The 24,006-nt window shown below is 47.8% G+C and overlaps 1 protein-coding gene across 1 annotated transcript in view; it reads right to left on the bottom strand.

Moving 5' to 3' along the window:
* The window catches only part of INTS1 (integrator complex subunit 1), a 385,650-nt gene that overhangs the window by 60,052 nt on the left and 301,592 nt on the right, over positions 1-24,006 (bottom strand). Inside the window, exons 43-45 of the mRNA XM_082260644.1 lie at positions 21,908-22,020; positions 17,415-17,528; positions 1,651-1,721 (exon numbers count right to left, since the gene is read on the bottom strand). Of these exons, the coding sequence (XP_082116770.1) occupies positions 1,651-1,721; positions 17,415-17,528; positions 21,908-22,020 (298 nt within the window). The remainder of the gene's footprint in view (positions 1-1,650; positions 1,722-17,414; positions 17,529-21,907; positions 22,021-24,006) is intronic.

The following is a 24,006-nucleotide window of genomic DNA, read 5'->3' as shown; positions in this document are numbered from 1 at the left end:
CCCCCCGCCCGGTGTCAGGTCAGATCAGATCTCATTCACACATAGTCATAGTCCCGCTGAGCTGACAGGAAGGATCACATAGTACTATGTATTAGCGGCCGCTCGGACTGTCAGGGAATTGAAGAGAAGTGAACGGCTCATAGTGACAGCTATTAGAGGCCGCTCGCCCGCCCGATGTGTAAGTTCATTCATGGACAGATCGTAGTAGTAGTGACATCACCGGGAGGCGGGCGGCCGGCCAGAGGCGGGACTTTTGAATAATGGACACAGTGACCGGAGGAGCTGAGTGAGTTGGAGAGGGACGCTGAGGCTGAGAGAGGAGGGGGGAGGGGTGATAGCTGAGGCAGCTTACCATTGGTATTTGTATTAATTATGCAGCATGAGGGGGTTAATGTATTGTCACTGATGCATTAGTGACCGACCAGTGGTAGTTAATTAACCCCTTTGTGCTGCATTAGTGCAACCAGTATCAGTGCAACCAGTGTTAATTAACACTGATACTGGTTGCACTAATGCAGCACAAAAGGGTTAATTACCTGCCACTGGTCGGTCACTAATGCATCAGTGACAATACATTAACCCCCTCATGCTGCATAATACAAATACCATTGGTAATTAAATTAACCTCTTGCCAACCCGTCACAGTACATATACTGTGACAGGGTGGCAGCGACAGGTGTACGTTGCTGCCTGTTTTTTGGTGTATGCCCCTCTTCTATTTTAATTTTTTTGGGGAAAGTCATTTTCGGTTTCGGTTTTCGGCCAATGGCATCCTGCATTTTCGGTTTCGGTCCAAAATTTTCATTTCGGTGCATCCCTAAATGCATCCTCCAGTTATTATTATTATTGTCATATTGTTATATGTTTTTATTTGAGAGAATTTGTGTGCTTGTTGGCTAGCAGCAGAAAAACCACTGGGGAGCCTCACAGGCTTACTTCTATCCCTCCACCCAGAGCTACGGTCTAAAAGGGCTCGCTGGCACACACTGGGAGACCGTAAGGCTCTCATATAGCCAGTCCAAAACCCAGCCGGCATTCCACAGGAACTGGAGTCCGCAGCAACGAAAAAAAAATAAATAAGGTTCCCTTTAAGACGTTTAAAACAGAGCTAGAACAAAAAGGTCCCAGCAGGGAGCTGTTTGACCACTCCTAAGACCAGGCAGCTAAAACTGAAGCTGCAACGGTGAGGCGAGGGGTAATAACCCAGGACCCTGCCCCCCTGGGCGTGTCAAAGCCTTTAGCGGGAGGGGCTTATTACCCATCCGTCTATGATTTAAAGCAACAGCTACGTCCGTCGGTGGACGAAAGAGAAATACACTATAATATCAGTAAGTCCCTACTTATATAAAAGATCAATAACTCTAGTTATCTCCTGCTGCACCTAAGATTGTGAGGTCCTGTTCTGACACAACAAGGAGGCTGATGAGAGACCACTCTGAGCTGCTATGAAGATTGGTCCCAGTGCCCATCAGTTTTTCCATATCAAACCAAAAAATCCCTTTAATATCCAGTTATATAGACCTGTGCAGGCAATATAAGCACTAAACCTTTAAGAACCTAAGAATTTTATAAAACCTGAGGAAAGGTTTTCATCTTTAAAGCTAGCAACTAGTAGATCACTGTTAACAGATGCAGTCTTGGCATACTCACAGCAAAGAAAGAGAGGATTTCAGGCCTACGCATTGACATTTCATCTATGTCGCTCAGGACCTGCAGGATATCTGGAAGAAAAGGAAACAAGTTGAGCAGACATCAACTTAAATCCATCACAGGCTGAGTCTGGAGAGAAGCTGGGTCAGCATGACACAATCAAGAGGCTGGGATAAAACAATGTCTTTCAATCAAGCAATTCATTTTGCAGAGAAAATGAAGTGTGATGACAGGTTACCATGGACCCCGGGAGAAGGGGCCCAGCTGCAAGCTCTGCATGTTGTTCTAGGCCCCAGGCAATTCTTGGGCTTTCAAAAACTGATCGGATTGCAGGCAAGGCTCTGGGATGGACACATAACAAAATTACCAGCGTTGTAACAGAGATATATAGGAAACAGAAAAAGAGCTGACATGCGCCTCAAACAAATCTAAGAAGTGACTTTTCACATCTCTCCTGGGAATTCTTTAATTATATTTGGCTCTTACTATACTTTTTCTAATAAATAGAGACCACTGCTGATATCTTAAGGTTTTGGATCATCAGAAGATATTTTTGCCTGTGGGCAATAATGTGAAATCACATATTACTGAACTTGCCTTCGTGGTGGTCTGTATCACAGGAAACAAGAATATAAACAAGACAGTATTGATCCATAAAGAGGCTTCTACATCTTAATATAATATTGTCTACTGGCAACAATGAAAACAAAATATGCAGAATATTCAGTCGATTATGAACGCATTAATCAAGCTATCTGGAGGAAGCATTCTTTTTTCATGCCCTTAAGGCATTTTGTTTTACACATACCGAAGTATAGGCAGTTCAGCACTCAAGTTAACATCCATTTACGCTTGTAAAAATTAGTTAAAAAAGAAAAGTTAATTTTGCTTATCTGAAAAGACACCTGGGTGTGTAATGGAGGAATTATCAAAAAACGTTTCACAAAATAAGCTCTAGGATCTTCTAGAAAAGGAAACTAAAACCCCAATTTCAAAAAAGTTGGGACGCTGTGTAAGATTCTACATGAAAATAGAATGCAATATTTTGCAAATCTCATAACTCATATTTTATTCACATGAGAAAACAGTAAACATATCAAGTGTATAAAATGAGAAAGTGTACAATTTTAGGAAAAAAATAGGGTATTTTTGAAATTGATAGCAGCAACATGTCTCAAAAAGGTTGTGATAGGGCAGCAAAAAGCTGGCAAAGTAAGTGATACTAACAAAGAAGAGCTGGAAGAACATTTTGCAACTAATTAGATTAATTGGCAACAGGTCAGTTACATGACTGAGAATAAAAAGAGCATCTTACAGAGTCAGAGTGTCTCAGAAGATGGGCAGAGGTTCACCAATCTGTGAAAATCTGCCTCTAAAATTTGTCAAACAAATTCAGAATAATGTAAAATTGCAAAGACTTTAACCACTTCAGCCCCGGAAGGTTTTGCCTCCTTAATGACCAGGCCATTTTTTGCGATTCGGCACTGCGTTGCTTTAACTGACAATTGCACGGTCGTGCGACGCCCTACCCAAATACAATTGATGTTCTTTTTTTTCCCCCACAAATAGAGCTTTCTTTTGGTGGTATTTTATCACCTCTGCGGTTTTTCGTTTTTGCGCTCTAAACAAAAAAAGAGCGTCAATTTTGAAAAAACACCAATATTTTCTACTTTCTGATTTAAAACATTCCCAATAAAAAAATTTAAAAAATCTATTTTTTTTTTTAGCAGTTTAGGCCAATTTGTATTCTGCTACATATTTTTGGTAGAAAAAAAAATTAAAAAAGCGTATAATAATTGGTTTGCGCAAAAGTTATAGCGTTTACAAACTACGGAATAGATTTATGGACTTTTTTTTTTATCATCAGTAATGGCGGTGATCAGCGATTTTATCGGGACTGCAACATTGTGGCGGACAAATCTGACACTTTTTGGGGACCAATGACATTAATACAGTGATCAGTGCTAAATAATATATACTGTTACTTTATAAATGACACTGGTAGGGAAGGGGTTAACACTGGGGGTGATCAAGGGTATAAATGTGTTTACTATATGTGCTTACGAACTGTGGGGGGGATGGATTGAACAGAGGCAGAGAGAGAGATATGTGATTCAGCTGTGGGGGGGGGAAATAGCAAATAAAGAAAAAACAATATAGAGTATACAAATGCGACACAAGTCATATTGTAATTGAATGGTATTAAAAATTGCCTTTACTTTTCAATCTGCAGCCACTGTAATTTTCTGAAAATGCAATGCAATGCAATATGGCTACCTGGAGCTGTTCTGTACACAGAATGTGTACTGACCACACCCCAGAAACATAATTTCCTGCTTGCGTGATTGGCTCAGCAATTTCCCCAGAAGTCTGCCTAAGATACAAGTTAGGTTTTTGGCATCCCCTGAAACAAAAGTCATTTTTGGTGAGATACTCCCGATAGGAACACGTCTAAAGGGATGCAGCCCCAGCAGCTTTCCTCATTAGTGCTCTGCAACTGCCACAGCTGGTTGAGAATTATGAAACCACTCCCATTAGACCCACTCAGCACAGGAGAACAGAGGAACAAACATGGATTTCTTCAAAATAACAAAAGGTAGGAATCTGCAACAATGTTTTTTAAAATCTTTGTAATGTACACAGATCACCCACAGGGAAATGTTTTTTCTCATCAAAAGTGGAGTTACACTTTAAATATATCATTATCTACAGTACATATTATCAAAAGAGTCTGAGAATCTGGAGAAATCTCTGTGTATAAGTGACATGGCTGAAATTCAATACTGGATGCCCATGACCTTTGGGCCCTCAGATGGCACCGAATTAAAAACAGATAACATGTTTGCATGGGCACTCGCATATTTCAGCAGAACAATGCTAAACCGCATTCTGCATCTATGGCAACAGTATGGCTTCACAGTATAAAAGGTGCTTAACTGGCCTGCCTACAGTCCTGACCTTTCACCAATTGAAAGTATTTGGTGCACAAAATATATGACAGGACTGTTGAGCAGTTAGAATCTTTTATCAGGCAAGAATGGGAAAACATTAATCTCCCAAAACTCCAGCAACTGGTCTCCTCAGTTCCTGGAATTTTACAGAGTGTTGTAAAAAGAAGAGGGGATGCTACACCTTGATAAACATGACTCTGTTACAACTTTTTTGAGACATGTTTCTGCCATCAGTTTCAAAATTACCAAATACTTTTCCTAAAATTGTACATTTTCTCAGTTTAAACTCAGTTTTCTATTGTGAATAAAATATGGGTTTAGAAGATTTGGAAATCGTATTCTGTTTTCATGTAGATTTTGCACCTTTTTTGAAATTGAGGTTGTAGAATATTTTCAGGTTATTTATATTTTAAGCATTTGTTAAAGTTTTTGAGTTTTTTCATTTAGGTTTTGCATATAATTTTACTATATTGGTGTATACATACATAGTATACAGAAGTAAAAAAAATAAAACATGTCAAAGAATTCCCAAAGATTCCCCCATAGAAGCACAGTAGATGGGAGAAGAAAGGGAAGCAGTAACTGCTTTGACTCGTTCAGTTGTGTGCGTACATGGCACTTTGGTATATTAAATTCTGTAAAAAGCTATTTCCAACAATGCAGGTGAGTAGATAGAGAAAAAAAAAACAAGTATAAAGTTTAAACTGCTGCCTCATAATATGCATACAAAGTCACTGGTGACTCCATTTCTGAAAATAAAAGCTCATGTAACAGTTCTAATTTGTATAAGTTACTTAGGTTGTTATAAAAAATTGGATTTTTGTATTACCGTAAAATCCTTTTCTCTTAAGTTAATTGACGGACACAGTCTTCTTATCTTGATATCAGTAGGGTTATGCTGCCCCCTACAGGAATAGGACACTAGGCACAAAAAAGTTCTGGCTATGCCTATGGGCAGTCCAAGGGGGTATACACTTTCTCTCATTGCTATACAGTTTTGTATCAAAGCAGTGTCAGAGAAAATAATACCAACCCAACTCAAAATTAGAGGGGCGGGTACTGCGTCTATCAATGAACTTAAGAGAAAAGGATTTTACGGTAAGACAAAAATCCAATTTTCTCTATCGTTCATTGACAGACACAGTTTTCTTATCTTGATTTCAGCAGGGACATCCCAAAGCAGTGCCATAAAACGAGGGATGGGACAGCAGAAAAATAAGTCCCCAAGGCTAAACCATAGCCAACCAGGCAACCTAGGACTCATAACAACAAGATGAGACCCTCAAGGGAGACTAAGAGCCCCCTTAAGCAGCAGCCTGCAAAACTTTGCGGCCAAAAGAGCCATCTGCAGATGCCAGCACATCCACCTTTTAAAATTTTGTAAAGGTATGAACAGACGGCCAGGTAGCCGCCTTGCAAACCCGAAGCACAGATGCATCATGGCGAAAAGCCCAGGAAGCACTAAGCACCCGAGTAGAGTGCGCCTTAACAGGGAAAGGAGGAACCTAACCCTAATTGAATAATCCTGCACCACTGTCTGTCTGATCTATGTGGAAATAATTGCAGCAGACGCAGGCAGCCCTTTCTTAGGGCCATCTGTAATCACAAAGAGTGAATCTGACTTCCGAAAAGACCCAGTAGTTGCCAAGTACACCCTGATTGCCCGAACCACATCCAAAGTATGCAGTGCAAATTCCTTTTGGCTTAGGACACAAAGAGGTTAACACAATGTCTATAGTCAAGTGAAAAACTGGAAACCACCTTCGGAAGGAAGGATGGATCTGGACGAAGTACCACTTTATCCCTGTGAACCACCAGATAGGGAGGACAACGCCTCCAGTTCTGACACGCTGCGCGCAGAAGTAATAGCCACCAAGAAGGCCACCTTCTGGGATAGGGTAAGCAGGGGAACCTCCTGAAAACTTTCAAAGGGAGGTTTCAGGAAAACCAACAGCACCAAATTAAGGTCCCAAGGTGGCAACGGAGGTCGCACCGGAGGTACCAGGTGTTGCAGCACCTGGATGAAGTTACGTACCAGGGAATGGGTGGCTAATGGCCTTTGGAAGAAAATTGCCAAGGCCGAGACCTAACCCTTGCTAGCACTCAAGGCCAACTTTTGAACAACTCCCCGTTGAAAAAAAAGCCACGATCCGAGCCACCGAGTAAGAACGATGGGGGAGCACCAAGAGACTCACACCACACAATATACGCCTTCCACGTACGATGATAGATCTTTCTAAGAGTCGCTTTCCTAGCTTTAAGCAGAGTAGGAATCACTGAATCAGACAACCCCCTGTCCTTCAGTATCTGTATTTCAACAGCCAAGCCGTCAAAGCCAGCGACCGTAAAGCAGGATGGAAGATTGGCCCCTGAGACAGCAAGTCCTCCTTGAGAGAAAGTCTCCAAGGAGCGTTCACAACTAGCCTGACCAGGTCGGCGTACCAAGCTCGGCGAGGCCACCATGGAGCCATAAGAATGACCGGAATCCCTTCCGCCTCGATCCTGTGAAGAAGTCTTGGCAGCAACTTGAGAGGAATAAAGGCATACATCAGCTGATACTGACCCTATGGGGCCACCAGCGTGTCTGCGGCATCTGCCAGAGGATCCCGGGAACGGGCCACAAACTTCTGCACTTTCCTGTTGATCGCCAACAGATCTACATCTGGAGTGCCCCAACGAAGGCACAACTGCTGGAATACCTCCGGATGGAGAGACCATTCCCCTGCATCAAAGGCCTGTCGACTGAGGTAATCCGCCTGCCAATTTTACAACCCTGGAATGTGAACAGCGGAGATGGCTGGAACAAAGCGTTATGCTCACCGAAGGATGCCTGCCACTTCCAAGGCCGCAAGGGCACTTTTGGTGCCCCCTTAGTGATTGACATAAGCCACAGCCGTGGCATTGTCCGATTGAATGCGCACTGGACAACCCTGCAGGTGCTCAGTCCAGTGGACTAGGCAAAGCCTAATCGCTCTTGGCTTGAGAACATTGATCGGTAACCTGGATTCTTCCAGGGACCAGACTCCTTGAGCAGAGAACCTGCCGAGAACCCCTCCTCCCCACCCAGACAGCCTGGCATCCGTGGTGACAATTGTCCAATATACAGGGAGGAAGGATTTCCCTTGCTTGAGCATTGGGGACTGAAGCCACTATTTCAGGGACTCCCTGGACACCTAGTTCAGCTGGATCTGATTGTCCAGGGAATTCGGATTTTTGTTCCATTTGAGAAGGATTTCCTTCTGGAGGATTCTCGTGTGGAATTGAGGGAAGGGGACCGCCTCGAAGGATGACACCATCAGTCCCAGAACTCTAATACAGGTCTGAGGGGACGACTATTTGCTGGATAGCAACAGCAGAACCATGGTCTGGTTTTTTCAGAGTTTTTCTGGAGGAAGAAACACCCCGGCTGAGGACAAGTCCAAAGCCAGGCCCAGATAGTTCAGTTTCATGGAAGGGACCAAGGACAACTTCTGAAGGTTGAGAATCCACCCGAACTCCTGCAGAGTTCTCATGGTGATTTCCAAATTTGTTTCCAGCACCATGGGAGACTCTGCACGTAGAAGCAGATCGTCCAGGTAACCCAGGACCGATATCCCCCGCTGTCGCAACAGCGCCAGGACTAGAGCCAACCCCTTTGTGAAGACCCGAGGAGCAGAGGCGATACCAACAGGTAACACCACAAACTGATAGTGATCCTTTCCCATGGGAAAACGGAGAAACCGCTGGTGTCCTGCACATATTGGGATGTGAAGGTAGGCATCATTGATGTCTATGGAGGCCAGGAAATCCCCCTGATGTAGGGAAGCCATCACCGTGCTAACTGATTCCCTCGTGAATTTTTGAATCCGCACAAAACAATTCAGTGCCTTCAGGTAAAGGATTGGACGCACCTTGCCTTCCTTCCTGGGGACCGTAAACAGGTTTGAATAAAAACCCTGAAAACATTCCGCACACGGAACCGGAACTATTACTCCCTGCTGTACCAGGTCCTGATCTGCCCCAAAGAGCGAGTAAGCGATCTGGGGACAGTCGCACATTGGAAGGGAAAAACCTTACCGGCAGCACGGATCGAAACTCGATCTTGTAAATGGACCGTATGACCTCTTGAACCCATTTGTCTTGCATTAAGGCTAGCCACAGGTCCGGGAACCGGCAAAGACGTCCCCCCAACTCAAAAAGGGGTGAGGGCGCACCTTCAGGCCAAAGTAGCCCTGTCCTCAGGCCTGGAGAAAACTGCATTTTTGTAAAATTACCTGTAAAATTCCACCAACAGCCAGGGACCCATAAAAAAACAAGGGTCCTTCATGGCACTGCCGCACTGAGAACTTTGCGGCCAAAGGAGGCATCAGCTGATGCCAGAACATCTACCTTGTAGAATTTGGAAAAAGTGTGCACCGACGACCAAGTCGCAGCCTTGCACACCTGGGCCACCGAGGCCCGATGCCAACATGCCCAGGACGCACTCACAGATCTGGTAGAGTGCGCCTTAACAGGGAAGGGTGGAACCCGTTCCTTCAAAGCATAAGCCTGTTCAATGGTCTGTCTGATCCATTTGGCAATAGTCGCTGCAGACGCAGCCATGCCCTTCCGAGGTCCCTCAGGAAGGACAAAGAGGGAATCTGTCTTTCGAAAGGATTCCGTAGACGACAGGTAAGCCCTGATCGCCCTAACAACATCCAAGGAATGCAGAGCAACCTCCTTAGGATGCTTTGGCTTCGTACAATGCGAAGGCAAGACAATGTCCTCACTAATGTGGGACTCAGAGACCACCTTAGGAAGAAAGGAGGGATGCGGACGCAAGACCACCTTATCCTTGTGAATCACCAAGTACGGAGAACGGCAAGATAACGCTGCCAGTTCAGACACCCTGCGAGCCGAAGTGATCGCCACCAAAAAGGCAACCTTCTTAGACAGCAGAGGCAACGAAATCTCCCGGATGTGTTCAAAGGGAGCACGCTGTAACACGGACAGAACCAAGTTCAAGTCCCACGAAGGTAAGGGCTCCCTCCTGGGAGGAGCCAAATGTCGCACTCCTTGAATGAAGGTGCGAACCAGAGAATGAAACGCCACAGGGCGTTGGAAAAGAATAGCCAGTGCGGACACCTGGCCTTTGATCATGGCCAGCGCCAGGCGCTGGTCAACCCCAGACTGGAGGAAGGCCAACACTCTCGACACGAGCATGAGCGAGGGGAGAACCCCCTGGACTCACACCAGGCGAAATAAGCCTTCCAGGTATGGTAATAGATTTTACCAGAGGAGGTTTTCCTAGCCTTGACAAGGGTAGGGATGACCTCAGGGGAGAGACCCCTGTCCCTCAGGACCTGGGTCTCAACAGCCAGGCCGTTAAAGCCAGCGACTGTATAGCAGGATGGAGGATCGGACCCTGAGACAGGAGATCTTCCCGCAGAGGCAGCCGCCACGGAGGCGCCACTGCCAGGTGAACAACGTCGGCGTACCAGGACCGGCGTGGCCAGTCCGGCGCCACCAGAATCACCAGGTGCGGTTCATAGGCCAACCTGCGGAGGAACCTGGATAGCAACTGAATCGGAGGAAAGGCATACATCAGACGATACGGATGTCAAGGGGCCACCAACGCATCCGAGGCGTCCGCCAGAGGATCGCGCGTTCTTGCCACGAACCTTTCCACCTTTTGGTTTAGCCGAGATGCGAACAGATCCACGTCCGGGGATCCCCACTTCGCACACAGCATTTGGAAGACCTCCGGGTGCAGGGACCATTCCCCCTGGTCCAGTCGGCCTGCCAGTTCTCCACACCCGGAATGTGAACTGCTGAGATTGCCGGGACATGAGTTTTGGCCCAAGACAGAATGTTGGTCACTTCCCGGGCCGCCCGGGCACTGCTGGTGCCCCCTTGGTGGTTGATGTAAGCCACCGCGGTAGCATCGTCCGTCTGTACCCGAACAGGATGGCCCCGAAGTCGGTCCGACCACTGGAAGAGACAGAGTTTTATCGCTCGCAATTCCACCACATTTATCGGGAGGGAGGATTCCTCCTCCGACCAAGTGCCCTGAGCAGACAGGTTGCCCAGGACTCCACCCCAGCCCGACAGGCTGGCATCCGTGGTAATCACCGTCCACAACGGACGGAAGGACTTGCCTTCCGACACCGTCGGGGACTGGAGCCACCACAGAAGAGCCAATCTGGTCTGACGGCTCAATGAGACACTCAGACCCAGGGACTGAGGCAGTAGGTCCCACCTGGCCAGGATCTCCGCCTGGAGAGCCCGCATGTGAAACTGAGCAAAGGGTATCGCCTCCAAGGCCAAAACCATCAACCCCAGGCCCCGCATACAGGTCCTGAGTGATGAGGACGGATTGTCCCTGAGGGACCTGATCTCGTCCTGCAAGATCCGTAGCTTGTCCTCCGGCAAGAACACCTTTGCCTGAGCAGAGTCCAGAAACATTCCCAGATAGGGAAGACGAAACCGATGGAGACAACGTCGATTTCTGAACATTGATGGTCCATCCGAACTCCTGTAGCGTCTGCACCGTGGTGGACAGATCGCGCAGTAGGTCCTGGCTGACACTCGATCTCAGAAGGAGATCGTCCAGGTACCCCAAGACCGCAATGCCCTTAGCCCGTAACGGGCCCAGAACCGGCGCCAGCACTTTGGTAAATACCCTTGGAGCTGAAGCGAGACCGAAAGGTAACGCCATAAACTGATAGTGGTCCTCTGCGATAGCAAACCGAAGGTACCGCTGATGACCCTCGAAAATGGGGATGTGCAGGTACGCATCTTTCAGATCTATCGAGGCCAGTAATTCCCCTGGACTCAGGGAGGCCACCACCGAGTGGAGAGACACCATACGGAACTTCCGAACGCGCACGAAGCGGTTCAGCGCTTTCATGTCCAGAATAGGACATACTTTGCCCTCCTTTCTGGGCACAGTGAACAGATTTGAATAAAATCCCCGAAACCTGTCCCGATGAGGCACCGGGACAATCACCCCCTGAGCAAGAAGGTCCTGCACCGCCTGATGCAGGTCCTGCAGATGCCCAGGAGGCAAATTAAGATTTGAGGGAAAAAAATCTGTCCGCCGGCCGGGAAAGGAATTCGATCTTGTACCCTGACCGAATGATTGCATGAACCCACCTGTCCGAAATCCGGAGCAGCCAAGGTTGGAGGAAACCGCGCAAACGCCCCCCCCACACCTGAAACGGGTGAGGGCGCCCCTTCAGGCAGAGGCGGATTGACCCGCCGAGCCGGCATTGCCTGACTTCTGCTTGCCCGCCCAGGGCTTCTTCTGGCTCCCCTGGGTCTTGAAGGGCTTGCCCTTGGATTGGTTCTGAAAGGCACGAAAGGACCCCTGAGTGGATCGAGACGCAGAACCCCGCTTGCCACGAAAGGACTTGTTCTTCGGGTTCTGGGGCAGCAAGGTGCTCTTGCCCCCTGTGACGCCTTTCACCAGGGTATCCAATGCCTCGCCAAAAAGGCGAGAACCAGCATAGGGAAAATCAGCAACGGTTTTTCGCGAGGACTGGTCAGCCGACCAGCTCTTCAGCCAGATCAGTCGCCGTTTAAGCACCGAGACACTAGACAGGCGTGCTACTAAAGGAGCCTCATTTAAGGCCGCATCACACAAATACATGATTCCTTGGTGAATTTGATCCACCATATCCAGCCGGGCAGGCGGAACAGCATCAGACACGAGGTTGCTCCTAAGCACCTTAGTCCAATCAGCCACCGCCTGAGCCACCAAAACGGACGCGAAAATGGGTCTGAACAACGAGCCCACCACCGTATAGGAATGGAGGGCTAGAGACTCCAACCGCCGGTCCGTGGGATCCCGAAAAACTGGGGTATCCTCAGAAGGAACCAAGGTAGCCTTGTTTAACATGGCCACAGTGTGATCCACCTGTGGAGGCACACACCATCGTGATTCCGTAGCCGGTGCAAAGGGATAAAGCAACTTGAACCGACTAGGTTCCAGGAATGGACGTTTTAAAGTGCGCCACATTTCATTAACAGTGTAATGAAACTCAGCGGGGCAGGGAAAAACCTGCGCCGACTTGCAGGTCCTGTGTGTCCCAAATGAGGACACAATGCCCGGAGGACTGGGCTCATCCTCCAAATGCAGTGTTTCCTTAACAGAAACTATCAATTTATCCATGGTCGCGCGCTCTTCAGTCGACCCCGAAGAGGAAGTATCAACCACCTCTGCCTCCCCCTCAGACCCCAGCGGGCCTAAGGATGAGCGAGACCCTGAAAAGGGCACGCTCGCCGCAGCAGCCATATCACCATCTGAATCAGAGGAGAGAGACAATCTGGGCCTCTTCCTAGCAGCACATTCAGCCATCAGCACCTCCATATTGGACACCTAGGTCGCCACTACAGCGGCCAAATCAGGTCTTAGAGGGGCCACAGGAGAACTGGGGTCCCCCACCAGAGCTGGGGGGAATTTGCTGTCCTGAGAATCCATTGCCCAAGATGAAACAACAGTGCAATAAATTTTGTACTGCTCCTTTAAAACCGCTGCGGAGTGCGCAGCCCACCGCTATAGATACAGTGACAAAAGACCCCCAAACAGTAGAAGAAAAACTGAGCCAGAAATGACAATACAGAAGGTATGAGAGAGATAGCCTGCAGAGCCCCGCAGAGTGTTACCACCAATGTCGCTGCTTCAGAGGAAAAGGAAGTGCTGTCAGAGGAGGCTGAACTATAAGCTGCATGACTCAGGGAAAATGGCTGCCCCATAGGACAGAATGGAAGGCTCCGGCAAAATGGCCGCCGAACATGCGGTCGGAATGATCGTTCTGCCACCGCAAGATGGCGTCGCATGGCGCCAAAACAGCATGTAGTATTGCCCATAGTGAAGCCAGACATGCTAGCCCATACTTAAAATGGCGGACCACGTGGTTTTACCCCGCTGCGGCCGCCACACATACAGTCTGCACCCCCACAAACCCCGAAGTGACACAGGGAAAGGGGCCCCAAAAACACACAACACCGCAGCGCATGCACAAGCAATCCCCGCAGGGATCGCATCAGGGGGTCACACAGGCACAGACATGGGGACACACAGCAACACAGGACTGCCACCCCAGACAGAGGCCCCACACAGAAGTACTTACCTGTACCAGATGGTGTGGGAAGCCCCTCAGAACGGAAAGTCGATGTCCTCATCTGACAGGGAATGCCGTTAGCCAGGGACATTACACTGCAGTATCGCAGATGTGTCCAGTGAGGTAGCCACCTCATGGCTGCATCCCTGCTGCGAACAGGGATGGGTCGTTCATAATGCCAGGACGAACCATAGCTGACTGCCACCCCAGACAGAGGCCCCACACAGAAGTACTTACCTGTACCAGATGGCGTGGGAAGCCTCTCAGAACGGAAAGCCGCTGTCCTCATCTGACAGGGAATGCCGTTAGCCAGGGACATTACACTGCAGTATCACAGATGTGTCCAGTAAGGTAGCCACCTCATGGCTGCATCCCTGCTGCGAACAGGGATGGGTCGTTCACAATGCCAGGACGAACCACGGCTGAACGCTCGATGGCGGGCTGGGGGATCCATCTGACCCTCTGCCCTGGAGAACAAGGGCGGTCAGTCCGAATCCCAGCACCGCATGAATCCATCTTCTTCCGAAGAGACGACTAAAAACTAAAGCTGACAAAATAAACAGCTAGTAAAGCAAAGCTAAAACTGACATTTTCAAAAGAAAATCAAAATAAAAAAAGATTAGATAGGCTGAGACTGTAGCCCCAGCACAGGGAAGCCTAACTACTCCTGACGCTAGGCAGAAAGAAACTGAGTTGGGAGTGGTCACTGCAGGGGGGTATTGACCTAGTGGGACAGCCCCCATGGGTGTGTATATGCAAATGCTTTTGTTCTTTTTGACTAAGTCTTATGCCTAGCTACTCCTGCGGAGTGGAAGTCAATACCCAATAGTGATGACTTAGAGGAGGCGGCGACTGTCGGAGGACTTAAGAGAAACTAGATTTTTGTTTGCCAGACCAGGGTCGTTTGGAACCACCCGAGTAGCCGTTGAAAGACTGTCTTATCGACTGACTCTGTGGGACAAAAAAAATTCTTGGGTGCTGAAAAGAAGGGACCTTACCCTTGTTAGCCTGCGGGAGAGAGGTACTCTTACCCCCTGTGAAACCTTTGATAATGTCATCCAGGGTTGCCCCAAACTAGCGATCTCCTTGAAAAGGTAGATCAGTTAAGGCGTTCTTTGAAGTCTGATCTGCGGACCAGCACTTTAGCCAAAGTATACGCCTGACGACCACTGCCAAAACCGACAGTCGGCCCAATATGGAAGCAATATCCAGCGCCGCATCGCAAAAAATTTCAGACCCTGTACCAACTGGTCCAACTGCTTCACAAAGGCAGGGGGGAGACAAGGGCAACCGTTAACACTGGTCTTAGTGCAGACCTCCCCAGGGAGTACATATTGCAGGTCACAGACTCCGCCTTTCTATCCGCCAGATCCTTAAAGGCCGGGGAATCCTCCACTAGAATCATGGTAGCTATATTCAGTCTTGAGACCGGAGGGTCCACCGTAAGTGGCATAGTCCACTTCTTTATCAGGGACTCCTCAAAAGGGTAGCGTCTAGACAATCCGCTTAGGCACCCCAGGGTAACGCTTTGGGCGGTCCCATTCTTTTTTGAGCATGCTGTCAAAATATGAGGGAAGAGGAAAACCTTTGCCCCTCTGGATGGCTTGTGAGTGCCAAACGCAATCTGCGCCGCAGTCGCAGCTGCGTCCTCCATTTTTAGGGTCTCACGCACAGATAAAACCAGTGCATCCACCAGCGCCTTTTCTTGCGCGGTGGCGGAGGTAGAGATGGCATCCTCACTATCGGAGGAGACAGGGTGTGAGGTAGTAGACCCGGCAGGGAGACCCGCGTCTGCGGTGGCTGAATAAGATTCAAAATCTGACCCATCAGTTGAGGCAGGGGTAGGCGGAGGGCATTTTTTAGCACCTCACCCTTTAAATGCCACCTCCACCCTGGACACAAACGATTCCAGGACCGCGGAAAGTGAATCTATTGACAGCTAGGATCCTGAGGGCCCTGCTGTGTCCGAGAGGGGGGGGGGGGGGGGACACATGTTCTGCAGGGTCCATGTTGCACCAGGGGAATCTGTCAGCAAAAAACTGAAAAAAAGTAGAAAAAAAAAAAAAAACACGTCCCACCGCGCTACAGAGTCCCCAAGAAGACAGGCAGCGCGCACTGGAGACCCCCAGCAGAGTGAAAGAGGGACCCCCCTCCATCCCTTCAGACTCACTACCCTACAGTAAAGATGCACCAGGAGGCCCAGAACGTTTGCACACACGTGTCAGCAGCGATCTTGATCTCGAAAGAAAGATCTGGAGATCAGCATCAGGGTATAGGGAGGGGCTCCACCCACAAAAACGCCTCAGAGAACTGCCATTCAGTGATTCATATTCGAAATTCACCGCAAAATGGCGCCGGGTGTACCAAGATGGCCGCCACTGCATGCAGAGCACTTGTATCTACAAGAAAATGGCGGCCCTGCGCGGCCTGCAGAGCTACTGGGGACCCCCCAGCCTACCGAATGGTAGAAACCCCCCCCCCCTCCCCGCGCACGATCGTTTTTTTATCGCCAGCGCCCCCACCTGTGGCCTGAAGCTCGGACTCAGCCACCAAGAGTAGTTACCAATGTCCCAACATCCCCAGTAGTGAGGGGGGGGGGGGGCAGGGGTGCATGACAGGACAAAGGGGAACCCAGGATTGTCAGGGTCCAACCGTTCCAGGGAGGGGCCTGCATCCACCCCAAAATCCACCAGGGGAAGAGGGGGGAACATTTACTCACCATACTGGAACAGGCGGGCGTCATCCCCCGATAGAACTCCTCTCCGCGGGGGGACTGTCGGCCAAATAGGAACGCTGTGACTCGGGCCTAGACCAGGTCGTATGCGACCTGGCAAAACGTTTAACACGCGGAGCCAGTCCCCGTCCAGTGGGACAATGTCACGGCCGACCCAGAGCAGTTTTGAGCATGCTCGTTGGCCGGCTGGGGTAACCACTGGATCTATACATCCAGCCTGTCGCCCAGATCCCACAGAGTTGCTTGTAGATCTCACAGAAAAAAAATCCGGAGAAAAAGCTAAGGGGGAAAAAAAAAAAACTATATATAGAAAAAAAACTTTGTCAGGACCAGAGATCCAAGCAAGTCACTAGGTCCTTACTCCTGACTAGGCAGATTAAAACTGACACCTATAGCAGGGACCTATACCCCCTGGGACTGCCCATAGGCGTAGCCAGAACTTTTTTCTGCCTACTCCTGTAGGGGGCAGCATAACCCTACTGATATTAAGATAAGAAGACTGCGTCCGTCAATGAACGATAGAGAAATTTAGATATACTGCACCAAATGTGGTACATCTATCTCTTTAGTGGTCATACTCTGTGGGTGACCATTTGTGAGTGGGAAAACAAGAATAAATCAGAGGTCTTTTTTTACCTTCTTTTAATAACTAATGAGTGTTTTTTTATATGATATAGGGTGGCATTTTTGTTTAACTTTTTTTTTTTTTTTTTTTTATGAAAAGCACTGAAAAATAATCAGGTTACATAGGTCTGGCCTACAGAGATCATATGCTTTCAACAAGTGTAGTATCAATTTAAAATCCAGAACATATTTACAAAAAGTGCTATATGAACTAGACCATCATCACAAGCAGAACTACCAAAATGTATGATACAGAGTTAAAAAGGGCTTCATCTTTTCTATTGATTAATCCAATAAACAGCCCCCTCTTCAAGTGAAGAGAGTCTGTTTTCTGCAGAACCTTTTAAAACTAGGAGAAAAACAGGAACTTACCCTCTACTGTATGACTACGGGAGATCCTCTTAAGGTATGGAGTCATTTCAGCAGCAGTGAGAGGTGAAAACATTGAGACACTGACTAGGGGAAGTGATCCTGTTGCAGACTCATCTGCCAAAACATGGGAAAAACAATGTTATACTCTTAACCGTCATAATGGAAAACCAAATCTACAATTGTTAGGTAACGCTTATAACATAGGAGAACATAAATGTACAGTATAGGCCCTGCCATACTCCTATGAGAAGATCAACTATTTACAAAACAAAGTCGTCATCAGGCAAAGCCTAACCAAGAATGATATTTGGTCATTCTAATTGCAACCTCTTATTCTTTGTTTTTGAGGTTAATGTACACTATAAGACTGTCAGATAGACAGTTTTAATGTATGCCTCGTCTTTTTACATTCAAGTGACTTTGTATGTATACCTCATGGTTATTCCCTAACCTATTTTCGAAAAATCTAGCTCAATAACAAATTGTCAGTTTTAAAATAGACTTGTATAAAGAGAGAAGCAGTTCTAAAGCAAACAAATGCCCTTCATCACTGGTCATTAAGTAAAACCAGAAAGAAGCCAGGGGAAAACCTCACAACGGTAAAAGGAAGTAACTGAAACCAAGAACTTTACAAAGATCTGACCACTAAACACCCAGACATATAAAGTCAGTGATTGAATTCCACCGCTTTTAATCCAAAAGTGCATGAATAAGATGCATTACTTATCCTATCTCTTGTTCTGGCAAGCCTAACTTGAGGAGGGCTCTGGCCAGTCCCTGTGTTGTCATCACGTACAATGTGGGGCTATTAATTCTGCAGTATACAGTATCTCACAAAAGTGAGTACACCCCTCACATTTTTGGAAATATTTTATTTTATATTTTCACATGAAAACACTGAAGAAATAGCACTTTGCTACAATGTAAAGTAGTGAGTGTACAGCTTGTCTAACAGTGTAAATTTGCTGTCCCCTCAAAATAACTCAACACACAGCCATTAATGTCTAAACTGCTGGCAACAAAAGTGAGTACTGTACACCACTAAGTGAAAATGTCCAAATTGGGTCCAAAGTGTTATTATTTTGTGCAGCCACCATTATCTTCCAGCACTGCCTTAACCCTCTTGGGCATGGAGTTCACCAGAGCTTCACAGGTTGCCACTGGAGTCCTCTTCCACTATGATGACATCATGGAGCTGGTGGATGTTAAAGACCTTGCGCTCCTCCATCTTCCATTTGAGAATTCCCCACAGATGCTCAATAAGGTTTAGGTCTGGAGACATGCTTTGGCCAGTCCATCACCTTTACCCTCAGCTTCTTTAGCAAGGCAGTGGTCATCTTGGAGGTGTGTTTGGGGTCATTACCATGTTAAAATACTGCCCTGAAGCCCAGTCTCAGAAGGGATTATGCTCTGCTTCAGTATGTCACAGTACATGTTGGCATTCATGGTTCCCTCAATGAACTGTAGCTCCCCAGTGCCGGCAGCAGTGGCGGCCCGTGCATAGGGGGCGCCGGAGCGCCGCCCCCCCCCTAAATAAAAAGAAAAAAAAAATAGAAGAAAAAAAAAAGACAAAAAAATAATAAAGTTTTGGAAAAAAAAAAAATTGGGTTCGCAGGCCTATGCGCTCGGCCTGGTGGATATGGGGGTTGGTGGGGTTTACGACCCAGAAGAGGCACCGATTGGCTGCCTTCTGGGGGCGTAACCTGGGCGCAGCAAATAGCGCTGCGCCACCCCACCTTCGTGATATCCGGGCTGTGATTGGTCCAGTCTCCAGCCTGGACCAATCATCATCCAGGACATCGCTGACTCGGAATGGGGGCGGTGACGGTGCGTGACTGACCATCTCCTTCCCGCCGCCCGGACCGGAACTGAAGACAGAAGACTGAAGAGGAGGACGTCCATGGCGCTGCTCGTGTCGGTTCCCGGAATCCCGCCATCCCGCCACCGTCAGAAGGTAAGTGATTGAAGCCGGCCTGTACCATCACCTGTGCCATGCCTATGCCATCACCTGTGCCATCCCTATGCCATCACCTGTGCCATCCCTATGCCATCACCTGTGCCATGCCTATGGCATCACCTGTGCCATGCCTATGGCATCACCTGTGCCATCCCTATGCCATCACCTGTGCCATGCCTATGCCATCACCTGTGCCATCCCTATGCCATCACCTGTGCCATCACCTGTGCCATGTCTATGCCATCACCTGTGCCATGCCTGTGCCATCACCTGTGCCATGCCTATGCCATCACCTGTGCCATCACCTGTGCCATGCCTATGCCATCACCTGTGCCATGCCTATGCCATCACCCGTGCCATGCCTATGCCATCACCCGTGCCATCCCTATGCCATCACCTCTGCCATGCCTATTCCATCACCTGTGCCATCCCTATGCCATCACCTGTGCCATCATCTATGCCATCACCTGTGCCATGCCTATGCCATCACCTATGCCATCACCCGTGCCATGCCTATGCCATCACCCGTGCCATGCCTATGCCATCACCTCTGCCATCCCTATGCCATGCCTATGCCATCACCTGTGCCATCACCTATGCCATGCCTATGCCATCACCTGTGCCATCACCTATGCTATCACCTGTGCCATGCCTATGCCATCACCTGTGCCATGCCTATGCCATCACCTGTGCCACTCCTATGCCATCACCTGTGCCATCACCTGTGCCATGCCTATGCCATCACCTGTGCCATCACCTGTGCCATGCCTATGCCATCACCTGTGCCATGCCTATGCCATCACCTGTGCCATGCCTATGCCATCACCTGTGCCATGCCTATGCCATCACCTGTGCCATCACCTGTGCAATGCCTATACCATTACATGTGCCATGCCTATGCTATCACCTGTGCCATGCCTGTACCATGACCTCAAAGTCATGCAATTTTTTTACCGCGTTTTTTGCCGCAAAGCAATACCTATTAAATTTTTCTTTTTGCGCCCCCCCCCCCCCCCCAAAAAATTTTGAGCACCAGCCGCCACTGTCCGGCAGCACTCATGCAGCTCCAGACCATGACACTCCGACCACCATGCATAACTGTAGGCAAGACACACTTGGCCTTCGTACTCCTCACCTGGTTGCCGCCACACCATCTGAACCAAATACGTCTATCTTGGTCTCTTCCAAAAACAGGACTTGATTCTAGTAATCCATGTAATTAATCTGCATGTCTTTATCAAACTGTTTGCGAACTTTCTTATGCATCATCTTTAGAAGAGGCTTCAACAGCCATGCAGACCAATTTGATGCAGTGTGCGGCGTATGGTCTGAGCACTGACAGGCTGACCACCCATCCCTTCAACATCGACAGCAAAGGTGGCAGCACTCATACATCTATTTCCCAAAGACAACCTCTGCATATGACGCTAAGCATGTGCACTTAACTTCTTTGGTCGACCATGGCGAGGCATGTTCCGAATGGAACCTGTCCTGTCAAACTGCTGTTTGGTTTTGGCCACCGTGCTACAGCTCAATTTCAGGGTCTTGGCAATGTTCTAATAGCCTAGGCCATCTTTCTGTAGAGCAACAACTCTTTTTCAGATCCTCAGAGAGTTCTTTGCTATGAGATGCCATGTTGAACTTCCAGTGACTAGTATGAGAAAGTTAGAGCGATAAAACCAAATTTAACACACCTGCTCCCCATTCACACCTGAGACATTGTAACACTAACGAGTCAGGTGACACCGCTGAGGTAAAATGGCTAATTGGGCCCAATTTGGACATTTTTACTTCGGGTGTACTCACTTTTGTTGCCAGCGGTTTAGACATTAATGGCTGTATGTTGAGTTATTTTGAGGGGACAGCAAATTTACACTGTTATACAAGCTGTACACTCACTACTTTACATTGTAGCAAAGTGTCATATCTTCAGTCTTGTCACATAAAAAGATATAATAAAATATTTACAAAAATGTGAGGGGTGTATTCACTTTCTGAGATACTGTATGTGAGGAAGTGAACTTGCAACCAGGGATCTAAGTTCCTTGAAGAGACATCAGCTCTGGACTGGTTGCTTGGATGGAAGGAGTCTGGTGAATCCAGGTATAAGGAACACCTTATCCTTGCACCATTACACCAAATGAGCATTAAACCCTTGCAGTGTGTGAGGAGTTCCACTGTCGGGGTAGATTTTCTCTAATTCATGAAGTTCAGTTTTAAGTAAAATGAAAACTATTCCTAAGTCTTCTGAAAATGTGTGCAGATAGGTTAAGTTAAGGAAATGGGGTTGCAAAGCAAGGCATTGTAAAAGTCTCACTCAGTTTGGCTGCAATGAATCACTGAAAAATTAAAATGTGAATCAAACGAGATAGATTTTATAATCTCAGCAATCTTGCACATTTTTTTCAAATAGCATTGGTGGTACTCCAAGTAATTTTGCTTGTTCCATAGTGCTGCTATTTCACCTGGATCACTTTCCAAACACTGCACTGTATTTGTTGATGGAAACACAATACTAGGTCAGTATGCAACACACCTTCTTTCTCCTCATCCTGGCTCTTCTCCAAAGTCCCACCCCTGCTGGGCAGGCTTAGACCAGCTAGGAGGGACTTGAGCATTGTAAGATCATTGTTCTCCGATGATAAAGCACTGGAAAATAAATCGAGAGGAGAGAGATCACCATACAGAAAAACAATGCACAATTGCTTTAATAAACATGCACAAGTGTTTGATAATACCAGTTTAATGGTGTGTGTGTGTAGGTGTGCAATGTATTTTGTGCAGTGACTACAAAGTTTGTGAAAATTAGATTTTTCTCTTACTGTAAAATCCTTTTCTCTGATGTTCATTGACGGACACAGCTCCAGAATCTTCTTGGCTATTGGGTTATGCTGCCCCCCAAAGGAGTAGGACACTAGGCAGGAAAAACCTTTACCACGCCTAGGAGGTATACTCCCACTTCCTGCTATAGGCATTTAGTTTTGTTGCAAGCAGTGTAAGAAGATAAATAACCCAACTCAATAGAGGGTTGGTGCTGTGTCTGTCAATGAACATCAGAGAAAAGGATTTTATGGTAAGACAAAAATCCAATTTTCTTTCATTCGTTGACGGACACGGCTCCAGAATCTTCTTGACCATTGGGACATCCCAAAGCAGTGTCAAAATGAGGGGTGGGAAAAACACAGCAGAGAAAATACCCAAAGGCTAAAACTAGCCAACCAGGTAACATGGAGCGCAACCAGGAATAACTGGAGCTCATCTGAAAAAAAAAAACAATACCCCCTCAAAGAGGACCACGTCCTCTCAAACAGCAGCCTACAAAACCTTGCGGCCAAAAGCAGCATCCGCAGATGCCAACACATCTACTTAGTAGAATTTTGTGATAGTGTGCACAGATGACCAGGTGGTTGCCTTGTAAACCTGCATCACTGACGCCTGATGGCGGAAGGACCAGGAAGCACTAAGTGCCCACGTAGAAAGTGCCTTAACAGGAAAAGGAGGAACCTGACCGTTGGTTGAATAGGCCAGCACTACCGACTGGCTGATCCATCTGGAAATGGTCGCGGCAGACGCGGGCAAACCCTTTGTGAGGTCCATCCGTAAGGACAAATAGTGAGTCTGATCTCCTAAACCAGTGGTCCTCAACTCTGGCCTACAGGGCCCACTAACATGCCAGGTTTGCAAGATAACTGAAATACATCCCAGGTGATATAATTTGCTGCTCAGTGATTGCAGTACTCTAGTCTGCATCTCCCCAAGGTAATACTTAAAATCTGGATTGTTAGTGGGCCCTGAGGACCGGAGTTTAGGACCACTGTCCTAAACGACTCGTTTGCCGCAAGGTACACCCTGGTCAGCCGAACCACATCCAGAGAATACAAGGCAAGCTCCTTAGGATGCTTAGGCATAGGACACAGGGAAGGCAACACAATGTCTTCATTCAGATGGAAACCAGAGACAACCTTAGGAAGGAATGACTGACAAGGCGAAGCGCCACTTAATCTCTGTGAACCACCAGAGAAGGTGAATGACAAGACAAGGCTGCCAGCTCTAACACCGTGTGCGAAAATAATTTCCACCAGGAAGGCTACCTTCTGGGACAGTGTGAGCAGAGGAATCTCACAAATATTTCCAAACGGCGGTTTCTGAAGAACCGACAATACCAAATTGAGATCCCACAGAGGCAACGGGGACCGCACAGGTAGAGACAAGTGGCGAACCCCCTGAACAAATGTGCGAACCAAGGAATGCGTTGCCAAAGGACATTGAAAGAAAAACGCCAAGACCCAGGGCCAGGCGCTGTTCCACAACTCTTTGGAGGAATGCCAAAATGCGAGCCACAGAAAAAGAACAGGGAGAACCCCCAGAGATTCACACCAAGCAATGCATGCTTTCCAAACGAGATGGTAAATCTTCCAAGAGGTAGATTTCCTAGCCTTTAACAGCGTGGGAATCACAGGAGTCCGACAACCCCCTACCCTTCAGCACCTGGTTTTCAACAACCAAGCCGTTAAAAACAGCGTCTGTAAAGCAGAATGGAAGATCGGCCCTTGGTACAATGGATCTTCTCTGAGAGGAAGTCGCCAAGAGACATTGGCGACTAGCCGTACCAGATCCGCGCACAAGACCGGCGAG

The sequence above is a fragment of the Pelophylax lessonae genome (assembly GCF_965119305.1).
Source record: "Pelophylax lessonae genome assembly, chromosome: 6".
Classification (NCBI taxonomy): Eukaryota; Metazoa; Chordata; class Amphibia; order Anura; family Ranidae; genus Pelophylax; species Pelophylax lessonae.
This window is presented reverse-complemented; position numbering and strand designations above follow the sequence as displayed.